At 39.7% G+C, this 12092-nt stretch overlaps 1 protein-coding gene across 3 annotated transcripts in view; it reads right to left on the minus strand.

Annotated features, from left to right (window-relative positions):
* Window positions 1–1124: 1124 nt before the first annotated feature.
* The window catches only part of LOC147663158 (C-type lectin domain family 2 member B-like), a 144712-nt gene continuing 133744 nt past the window's right edge, over window positions 1125–12092 (minus strand). The window contains exons 5-6 of one of the 3 annotated variants that reach the window (XR_015305419.1): window positions 3383–8432; window positions 1125–1929 (exon numbers count right to left, since the gene is read on the minus strand). Coding sequence is in view for 2 of the 3 variants with exons in the window: in XM_086950625.1 (XP_086806751.1) it covers window positions 8261–8432 (172 nt within the window). In the remaining variant the exon portion in view is untranslated. Of the gene's footprint in view, window positions 8433–12092 lie in introns of all 3 variants that reach the window. The other 2 variants (XM_086950625.1, XM_086950626.1) reach the window with 2 other exon arrangements.

Here is a 12092-nt window from a genome sequence, read left to right on the forward strand (position 1 = left end):
TGCAGGTCACAGGTGGAATCCTAGAAGACTGCTTAGTGAGTTTGACGTTATTGCAGGGATCCAGGCATAACCTTTATATAAAAATGTAAATTCTTGGTAAAGTAACACACAGAGTTGAACAACCACAGTAGATACCTGCATGTCAAGTGCCAAGAATATGATTGAATGACTGCTTGATAACTTAGGCTTCATTCATATGAAAGTGGTAAAGGGCATACCATTTAGTTTGGGAATTGGTTACTGATAAATACCTGAAATGAATCGCCAAAAATATTTTGTGTATGCTCTTTGTTACATACATGGCCGTTATTCTCATTTCCCTAAAGTACATTATATATATTGTTCATTTAGAAGAGAATGTTATTTCCATACACATGAAAACATAATTTAACACATCTTCAGAAATATGTGGTATTTTGTTGTTTTATACAAATGGTGTTTTGTGTGGAAATCATTTGTCTTGTAAGAGAACTTGACAATGTATATTGGTTTCATCTCAGCTGAGCCTGTGTGAAGCAGGCAGTGGATGCTATATCTAGTCTCTCTGACATCTGTCCTCAGCCAGTGTACTTATCTGCCCGTGATAAGATCAACAACAAATGTTAACAGATAGAATCAGGTCACTGATTAGAAAGCGTCATTTCAATTTGCCAATAAGACCCAAGCGAAGTTCCAGGCAGGGCTCCCACATGCTGGGAGAAGGGAAAATACTGCCTATCCTATCCCATGGTTGCAATTGATATAGCCTCCCACCCACTTGCCACAAGCAAGTGCCCCACCCACACTGCACAAGAATACATGTTGATACTAAATTTAGAGAACATTATCTCTATCTATTATCTGAATTGAAAGGTGGAAATTTTTAAGATAAGTGGCGAGTGGAGAACAAAATATAATAAATAAGGTGGCTTAAAATGTTAATCAGAATCTCCCAGTGGCATGTATCTGAAGATGGCGAAGACGCATCAGACAGAGCAGTTGAGCATTGATGTAAACAGCAGTAAAGTGCATGCGGCTATAGGTAGAAACCATCTCAAAAGAGGTAACATTTAAAAGAGATGTTCAGATGTTATGCAAAGTTGCACTTATGGTTTTACATAAAAATATACTCCAGATTCTGCTGATGCTTTGCACAGAACTATTTATTTTAATTCGCTCTACACTGTTAAGTAAAATATACTGTTGTGCTAATCTTTTTTAACATGGCTGCATAGTGGATTACAGACGATGTATACATTATTTTAATCATTACTTCTCCAAGCACTTAAAAGATGAACTTCATTTGTTACCATGTTATAAAACATTGATTTCAAACGTGCATCTCGCATAAGAGATATTACATATTAACATAAGCAATGATGCATTAAAGATGAATTTCATATAACAACAACTTTAAACCCATGCGAATTTCAAAAACACCATATTAATTTGAAACATGCATGTGACTTAAGAGATTGTACATGTTGTAAGAAATGTTACATATTGAGAAGAGCTCTCGTTTATTCTGTCCCAAAAGCATGTAAATATTTAATAACCATTTATGTCCTACAATTCTTTAACATTTGAAAGAAAGAAAGATAAGCACTAGGAATCCTGAAGTTGATTCAGCCAATCAGATTTATTTGAATGGTAGCATTAGCTAATCTTGCCAGAATTCTAAGTTTGGAGTGAGTCTGAAGCAGGGACATAAACCAAATAGTGGCCAATGGCTTGTTAGTACGTTAAAGGGACAGGCGCATCATATTGCCAGGTGCTGTCAACGTTCACAGTCCCTTGTCCCTCATAATCTATCTTCACCTTTAGCTGATTCTCATAATTATGAGGAGAGGGGGGATTAACATCAGTTATAACCTTCAGCAGAAGGCAAAAACAATTCATTACACATTATTTCATCTCTTGTAGCCTAGTGCAGTCAGTAAAAAGGTAAACCTTGGAACAAGTATTCACATGGAACTCGTTTAAAGAAAAAACATTTTTAGTGACGCAGAGTTTTGTGAGGAGACTTGATCTATACAAACATGTCAATTAAATTTTCAATGACAGAATTTTCTTGTCTTGAATAAATCAATGTAAACTTTTATTCGAAGCGAACATCCTGTAACTTGTGTTATAAAGCGATTCAGCCAAACCCAGTTTTATGCTTGTTACGAAAAAAGACAATTATGCAGTCTTAACATTCATAATGATGTGAGTGATAAAATATGTTTTGAAAAAGAAAAGTAAGCCCCAAGTGAGAAAAACCAAACAAGAAGGAAAACATGGTGGTAAAGTTTGTGAACATCGACGGTATATTGGTTATTTCGTCCAAAAGACAGACAATTATAATTAATAAAATGAAAGACAAAGAAGGATTTGTCAATGTGCCACCTATACAAATATATAGTCTGTCTTTTTTGTGTGACAATGAGTTTTCAACCCTATATCCAATACTAGGGTCTCAAGAGGACTGTGGTAACCTGGAGATGGCTGAAAAGTATGAAGGTCCTATCCACGCCTTTAAGGACCACTGTGGGTGCGGATGACCAGGAATAATTGCAAGCCCAGACTATGTTCACTGGCAGGCTTATGGTGAGTAGGGATGGTGGCATTTAAGACCAATTCACAAAAGCATGATGTCCCTTGACACTCCCACGGCGTAATGGGGTGTAATAATTCAAAGGTTTTTATTTAGGCAAGGACAGGCTTGAATAATTGTAGCATGTGATATGGACAGAGATTAATCCCTGAATGACAGAGTACACTGCTCTCCCGATCTGAGATGTGGTCTGCAGATAACATAAGTTGACCTTAACTTAAAGGAGTGGATTGGACCGTCTCAATTTCCAACCATCCCCAGGTTACCACAGTCCTCTTGAGATCCTAGGATTGGATACAGGTTGAAACTTCGTTGACACACAAAAAAGACAGTCTATATATATATTTGTATGGGTGGCACATTGAGAAATACCCCCTTGTGTCTTTCATTGAATAAAATATAATTGGCTGTCTTTTGGATGAAATTACTAATATACCTTAGATGTTCACAAACTTTACCACCATATTTTCCTTTTCTTTGGTTTTGGTTTTTCTCACTTGAGGTTTACTTTTCTCTTTCAAAACATCTTCTGTCGCTCACATCATTATGAACGTTAAGAATGCATAGTTGTCTTTTTCTTAAAAATAATAAAATGTGGCTTGGCTGAATCAGATTATACTGCAATATACTGCTTGTTTGCTTTGAATCCACGTTTACATTGATTAAGTCAAGATAAGAAAATTGTACCATAAAAATATTGATTTACACGTTGGTATAGATTAAGTCCACACAGAAAACTCTGTGTCATTAAAACATTTTTTCTTTATATTAGTTCCATGTGAATACCGGTTCCAAGGTTAACTTGACATCCTTGTTCACATTGAGATTACGGGAGCTCTTTTTTTGTTGAACTGTCCGTAAAAAGTTTGCATGTCATATAAAGACTTGGATTTAGCAGGCAAAAGATAATAGAATATTTATATTCAGTATGCTTCTGAATATACACAGTGAAAATATTGTCAATCATTGATGCATATGAAAGATGGACAAACAGAAAAAATAACAGCAATTAATAAACAGATTTGGAAACAAGCATTTGAGAGCAGGGGAACATTAATAATGGATTCTTCACCTGAAAATTAGATGGCATTTTAAGGAAATCCAAGCCCCATATACTTAAATCATACAGAAATTCGAATGAAATCCCCGGTTGCTTGATGTCAATTAGGAGTGGTTCTCCAAACCCTTTTTCCATATGTTACCATTACAAATGGAAGGTTACCAGTACTAGAATGTAAATGATAAACCAGGAGTGAAGGAGCCACTTACATCAGGCATGTAGAGTTTCCGGGCCACATTTATCAAGGGTTGCATTGTTTTTGCATCACGCAATGGGGGGGCAAATGCAACGCAACCCTTGAGTTGCGATTTATGATAATCCACAGTAAAGCAATACAAATTGCTGCTTTGCATTACTCTGCCTCAGGGAGGCATTCCATGGGTGGTGGGTGGGTGTTTCCATGCGAAACACATGGATTTTGATGCATTCCCAGATTCACCATAAGTGGCAGACCTGGAAATGTGTAAAAACTGCTGCGCCCGCCAGGTGAGGCATAATGCAGAGAAATATATTTATTTCTCCTTGCTTTTTCCTCTTTCTATGTTTGCTGCATTCTTCACCACACAGAGAAAGAGGAAAATTCTGCAGGGGATTGTTTTTGTGCAGGAAGGAGACCCTTCCTGCCAAAAAACAAACCGGCTAACGATTGTATCAAAATGATGAAGGTGGATAAATTATTGTACAATACTTAAAATCCAAAGAAGTGAAACTTAAACCTTAGAAATGTGTCCAATGCAGGTCTAAGAGGGTGTGATCCATAATAGATTTTCAGTGTCACCACTGTCTATGTAAATGGGTTGAATATAGATATAATAGATTTGCTGCCCAGACTGGTCTGGGCCATAGAACTCTCTGGGTTGTTTCTCCTCTCGGTTGGAGAGATTGCCATCTCAGAGCACTAGTGAGAGTTAAAATGACATGACTGTTCTGAGGTCCAAGAGCCTCCCTCTGATGTCCACCATCTAAGAAGTACCCTATTGACCTGGAATTCAGTTGCCACCTTCACAGGGACCATTGATGACGCATGGTCATGCTAGTCCCTGAGCCGCGGGGACAAAATCAGACCACTCCGGGCCCAGTCACGCCACCAGGTACCCACACAAGATCAACACGCCTCAGTTGAATGGGTTATTTCGAAAGTATACGCTTTTCTCAAAGGGCTTCTGCAGTCAACTAAATTGTTTCCACTTTTATATGAGGATAAAAATGTAACATTATGTTGTTGTTTGAGACAATAACTCCACTTTTAGTAATACATGTCCGGCATTGTGTGCCATCAGCGGTAGGTGGGCAACACTACAGCCTGGGGTGGGATGTTCTTTGGCAGTGCAGTATGCATCCAAGGAAGTCCATCAGGGTTTTGTCATACTGAGAGCAATTTACACTGCTGCACACTTCATGCCATCAGAGAGCATGCCCAACAGAATGGTTATTTGCTAAGAAGGCATCTGATGGCACAATAACAGCTGATGGCAGAACAAAGAGCGTCAATACATTTGCTTCCTGTCTTTCAAAAAGTAGAGAAGAGCCCGCTTTTGGAAAGCCGACTGTCTGAGGTGACAAGTGGGTGTTGAACAACCCTGCCATGTTCCACACAGTGGCGGGTAAACATCACCTCAACATTATGAAGCAGAATAGGACATTGAGCCCACATGGAGGGTCTGTGACATCACAAATGGAACATGACAGTGAAAATGAAGGGGGGTCTTCATCCTGTCGGTGTCCACATGTAAAACTAATCGGTAGATGTTCAATGTGACTGAATGTTGTTGAATTTATAAGTTTAATTATGACCCTGGTAGAGAAAACAGTGTTCCCCCTGCTGCAGTTTCTAAGTGCTCCCCATTCAGAGGAATGCGTTATTGGTTGATGGGGGTTTGGGGATGCAACCAAGATTGTGCAGTAATGTCCATAATCAGACCAAGAAGAGAAAGGACTGGAAATCAGACTCTCTGCTTGGAAGAAGACATGAATCGTCCCTTCAGAGGAAGCTTTCCAAGATTTGAACGGTGGCCGAAACACATTGGTGCCTTACCAGTGTTATATCAAAGCATCATGGGAAAGAGCAAAACAATGGCACCGGGGCAGGCGGACTCTACTCTGCTTCGCATTACCATGCTGCTCGAGCCCATGACATCTTAAAACTGGAAATAAGAACCAATTGTCTGACCTGCATGACAACCCAAGATGTGGTCATTTATTTGTTTCCCATTCGGACAGTAATGCGACCTTGGGTAAGTGGGGTGGTTGTTGGCAAAAGTGATGCGTGCCGCAGAGAGTTCTATAGAGAAACAGGGACCAGAATCTGGGAATTTGTACATTATATAGTGGCCAACTTAATAAGGAGATCTAGGTGCATCACCACCCACCTGTGCAAACACCGAGAAATAAATATTAGCGAATTTTGACTAATTAAACATTTTTCATTAACATGGCAGTCCTACAGGGACCATTCTGTTTTTTTTACTTTTGGCGAATGTTCACCTTTTTAGGCAAAATTGGTCCCTCTTTGGAAACCCAACCATTTAACTCAGGTACTCTGTGCCTCAGATAATCCTGATCTTGGATTTTTGAGACAGAGTAATGGTGAAAACTCCATTTAAGTGTTGAAACTAAACAAAATCTTTTACTGCGAGGGTTATCACTTGAGTAGCATCTAACAAATGACGCGCAAGTGCTCGAACTCAAAGAGCCTCCTCTGAAACAAGCCTGGGCAGGACCTTGTAGAATCCCTCTTGATCCCTCTGATCTACTGAAGATGAAAAGGACTATTGAATCCAAAAATGACTTTCCATCAGTTCACTTTAGCTGCAGAAAGAGGCAGGGATTTTCCATTATTTCTGTTGTGAGGAGTCCTCAGACTTTCCGTGCTTCATAGGCTGCGGCGAACATGCAGTGAAATGTTGGTCTCTGCCCGCAACCAGTTCTTAATTTGTGCCGGTGCTCAGCACCGGCACATAATTGACAGCACCGGGGCTTATGACTGTCTCCCACATGGTAGTGGTGTCTGCCAATTTAGGTACAAGCACAACAACTTCTGTTTATTATTTAAATTTAAATTTCCAATTAGTAGTATTTGCCTCCAAAGACATTCTTATAGTTTTGGGAGTCTGTAATAGTATGAATTGTTACACATTTAAGAGTGTGATGATTAGTAGTGTGTTGGTGTGTTCATTGGCAGTGCTACCAGGGGCAATGGATGGTGCAAGCACTAGTGTCCTCCTTTTGAGGGCCCCGGCACTATTTTTTTTACTAATTAAGCACTGCCCGCAACCTGGTTTTGACTGCTTGTTGGTGACCCGCTGGTAACATGAGTCTAGATGAAAACTTAAGAGCCATCTGCTGTGCTCTAGAGTTTTGTTCGAGAACCAGACTGTGTCAGGTTTACAAAGCAACTTTGTTTTCAGGGGACAGATAACCTATGTTGAGCCCTTCACATGAGTGAACTGTGGTTTTACAGCCCCAGGAGTGTATTACAGCAGCACTCTTAGTGTGATCAGTTTATATGTTCAGCCCTAAAGGGTTTTATAGAGAAGGGTGTGTTATCAGCATAAAGAAAAGCACCATGTTGAGGAGCCTCCGAGAGCCCCAGGTCTGTAGAAAAACCACAAAAACATCTTCTGAGAAGATGTCTAATTGTGAAGGGAAAATTCTTGAACACTAGCATTTGACTGTATTTTTATTTTGAAAGCAAGCAATGTGAGGAAAGGCTTTTTGTATGAGTAGGTCCCCGATTTTAAAGGATGTAATTCATGTACAATATGCAATGGATATTAGTAATGGATTTTATTTTCCCTTTTTTCTGCAAAACCAATTGGACTTTTCATAAACACCTGCATATCGTGGTGTCACCAAACCCTACGATACTCATATTATTATTACGAAATATTTTTTTACTACATTAATTAGTTTTCGAATCAAAGGTGGAGAATGAATCAATGTGATCTTGGTAGCCCCTTCTCACAGTATATTCATTATCCACCAGTACAAAAGGTGTGCGATACAGAGCGATAAGGGAAGAGGGAAGTTGGAAAAAATGTCATTCCACAGTATTAGCATTGACTGGATCTGCTATTTCCCCTCTAAAGAACGGGCAAATAGTGAACCACTCATAATGAGTGCTAAAGCCTCATAATATGAGTATTGTAGGGTTTTGTGACACCACGGTATGCAGGCGTTTATGAAAAATCCATTCCGTTTTGCAGAAAAAGGGAAAATACCATTAGCATAATTCCAGTACATTTGTAGAATGTAGAATCCATTGCAGGGAGTGGCGGCACAGCTTCCAAGTGCTGTAGGATCTCTCCCTCTCCATCCTTCTCCCTGCCTTCCCACCACCACCACAACATCCCTGCTTCCCCATACACCTTGCCATGCTGCACAGAGCATTGATTTACACAAATATCTTCATTGCCTCTGAGCACTTTCATCTCGAACCCTACATTTCCGGTTTCTTGACCCTCATCAGTGCAGTGTAGCCCCCCAGTCTGTGAGAAATGCAGACCAGCAAATTTAAGAGATTGACTGGGAAGAAAGCAGGTGATTGCAAGTGGCATGAACACATATCTTGTCTGAGCGGGTTGTAAGTGAGCAGGGCAACTACAGATATAGGGTTCCACCACTTGTCAATTGTCCTTTCTTGGGTCATGTGTGGTGCCTCCAGTTGAGAGAGATTTCCTGTGATGTCCCAAGACATCACTAATGGTGCAGATCCACTTCCTGTCCGCGTAGCATCTTGCGTTTCTGGCTCCATCGTGGTTCAGGTAGGCGCAGTTGGAGTCTCCTCTGATGTCAAACCTGTTGAGGTAAGTGGTGAATGGGAATGGGTGTTAATTCTTGGGGGCGAATTCACTCCCACATATTACACCCATGGCCCTTCAAATACAAAGAAACGTATGCAGTTCTGAAATCATTCTTGCCCACAGTATTTTGGGGTGAAAACAGGCTACAAATGAAGTAGCGGGTAAGATTTATTCTTTGTTTCACATCACCACATGCCAACAGAAACTGCCCATAGGTCGTTCACCAGCGGGGAACATTCTAGGGATAGAACCATGCGGGGTGCAAGGGTGTGGTGGGAAGTACCAAAGTAGTAATGAAAATGTAAAGACAATTAGAACATTGGAATGTTGGGAGCTCCATTGAAAACAATGGAGTGCTCTGGGCTTATAGTGGCTGGTATAAGCCTGGAGCTCCAACATTCCAATGTTTCTTTGTTCACAGCTCTGGCTTCAAGGAGCCTGGGGGGATTCCAGTCCCCTCACGCTCCCATAAGGCTTTGTTTTTTTTTGTTAGAACATTCTGCCCTCTAGTGGCAGAATGTTTTAATAGCCTTATAGCCCTTCATAGCTGGGCTATACCGGCTATTAAAGTCCCTCTCCCTTGTTAAAGGCCCAAGCCGCGCTGGAGAGGGCCTTTAATATAGCCTTATAGCCCGTAGCGGGCTATACCGGCTATTAAAGGCCCGCTGATTCGTTAAAGGACGAGCCGAAGCCTTTAATGAAACAGCGGGACTTTAATAGCCGGTATAGCCCTGCTACGAAGGGCTATAAGGCTATTAGAACATTCTGCCACTAGAGGGCAGAATGCTCTAAGAAATTAAACAAAGGGTTCTCAAAGCTCGAGGGGATATAAATCCCCTCGAACTTCGAGAAGCCTTTGTAGAACATTGGAATGTTACTCTGCGGGCCTTTACCGGCCCGTAGAAGCAGGGAGCATGTGAACCATGTCAACTTTAATTACTTTCATAAAGGCAATCAAACCCACCCATCAGAAAATCTGTATACTCAAATTGATGTTTTGTGTCTGCACAACATTTGAAGGATGCTTGGAGATTTACTAAGCAACAAGCATGCCATTAATGTTTTTATTAAATATGTATTAAAAAAAAGTAAAGCTTTACACTTAAAGGAAATGGTGTGGTCAGTTGTTATTGCTGTGCACCTTATCTTTGGAAAGAGTGTCTGTTCCTGTCTCGCATAAGATGAGCAAATAGACTGGCCATAAATAGGTCACCTCTGCCACAAAGTGTTATTTCCGGTGCATCACCCACATACTCTAAAGATTCATCTCGACTTGCGCTCAGTCATATTGCTGAGAGAGTGAGACACCTTCTCCTGTCATTCACCATGCAGCACACATACGTAATAAAGAGGGAAGGGTTATCTTCAGAGGCTCTGCCTGCAAAGTGATAAAAGAGATTAGAACATTGGAATGTTGGGAGCTCCATTGCAGACAATGGAGTGCTCCCTGCTTCTACGGACCGGTAAAGACCCGCAGAGCAACATTCCAATGTTCTACAAAGGCTTCTCGAAGTTCGAGGGGATTTATATCCCCTCGAGCTTCGAGAACCCTTTGTTTAATTTGTTAGAACATTCGGCCCTCTAGTGGCAGAATGTTCTAATAGCCTTATAGCCCTTCGTAGCAGGGCTATACCGGCTATTAAAGTCCCGCTGTTTCGTTAAAGTCCCTCGCCGAAGCGGGCCTTTAATAGCCGGTATAGCCCGCTACGGCGGGCTAATATTATATATATATATATTTATATATATATATATATTTATATATATATACATACATATATATCAACACACTCCGCATTTCCTACATCCAAAAGTACGGACATGGACCCAAATTTCCAGGTAGTTACTCCTTTATTCACTGTGCCGCCATCACGTTTCTGCTCCCAACAGAGCCTATATATATCCATTATAAGATTACTTGTTTTTAATAGAAAGAATCATCCGCCACTTAAAGGAAAATTTCAACACTCGGTCTGTTTATTGAAACAAAGTTAACATCTACCCGTTTCAGCAGACTCACCCTGCCTTGTTCACGATGCCTGAGCGCCATTATTTTGTCAATAAAATACACAAAAATAGTGAACGACATTAACAAGGGACTCAACACATTCTATTCGAAGCTCTACTGATTGCAATCTGGCAGCCATTTTATAACATGTTCATTCTTTGTCAAGAAGCAGGTTTATACTTTATAATCTCTTCATCTATTGCTTTTAAATCCGCTGACATGGAATTTAAACAAAATAATGACATACATTTGTAAGAATCAAAGTGGTCAAACAGACTGGATTTTTATAATTTGCAGGAACTTCAGTTCCTTGCATTTCTATATCCAACAATTGTAATTGATCACATTTAAAATTCAATCATAGTGCAGATCATTTGTTAAAAGTGCAAGTGCAAGCAATTTTATTGAAGCTTAGTTTCAACAGTGTACTCTGGCAAGTGCCTGTTTCATTAGGTGCAAATCTTGGCAATTTAAAGTGCTAGTGCTGATGTGCAAAATAAGCAGTTTCCCTACTTTGAAGTCATTCCAACAATTCAAGACCTCCAATTGTTTCAGAAAAAGTGCAAATGCCTCATAAATATAACATATCATGACCTGTATAAAAATGTCATTTTCTTATATTTAATAAAACCAATTGCTTATGCACTTTATAAAAAGGGACCTAAAAATCATAAAAACAACATTCTTAGTGATTAATATCACCAAACAATCTTAGTCTAAAGTGCTAGTGCATTTGTAAACTAGGCATTCCACCAATATATGCCTTTTCCTCCAGTAACCTTCCATATTTCAATACAGTACAAAGATTATTAAAAGTGCAAGTGCATTTTAGCCAAGGAATTAACCCAAGAATATATCTTTCCAGTAGAGCAATTCAATATGTTGTACGTTCCTCAATTGGTGTAATCATTCACAACAATTGGAAAAAGGGGTGATTAAAAACATGAAATTAATGGTCTTACATATGTGCAGATTCTCTTTTTATATATCTCTTCTTACATTTCAAGACAGGCAAGTATAACGATCCTCATCCACATTTAACCCCCGGGGTTCCTTGCAGTTGAACTCCAATATAAAATACGTTTCTAATTTCCTGAGTTCTTTTTCCCTGCCCCCCCCCCTCTCCTTTTCCTGGGGACTTCAGCTATACAGATGTACTGCAAGCTCACAAGGTTACTTTGGTGATGGGTTTCAAAATGTCTTGCAATTGGGTAAGTTTTGTCTTGATTTACAATTGCTCTCCTATGCTGAAAAATGTGTTTATACACAGGTAAGGTTGTACTTCCTATATATTAAAGGACAGTAGCATTGTAATAGGTACACAACAAAACTTGATCTACCGGTCAAAAATCTTCTAATAGTAATAGTTGTATTTAAAAATGATCTAAAATGTGTGCAATTCATGCCATGCTGGCAAGCATTGCATTTTGAGCACTGTTTAAAACCTGGTTTCTTTTGTAGCCAAGTAGGGGCACCTCCCTTCCTTTCTTGATATTCGCTTCTGACAATCATGTCTTTTAAGGATTTAGATCTTTTGTACGTGATGTCAGGATGTCTTTTCACTCTAGAGCCTAACACTAGGTCATTTCTTATCAGATACCAATGTTTATTTAAAATAGATCTGCTTTATTTATGTTTAACATTGAATGT

This window comes from Lissotriton vulgaris, unplaced genomic scaffold, assembly GCF_964263255.1.
Source record: "Lissotriton vulgaris unplaced genomic scaffold, aLisVul1.2 SCAFFOLD_3316, whole genome shotgun sequence".
Taxonomy (NCBI): Eukaryota; Metazoa; Chordata; class Amphibia; order Caudata; family Salamandridae; genus Lissotriton; species Lissotriton vulgaris.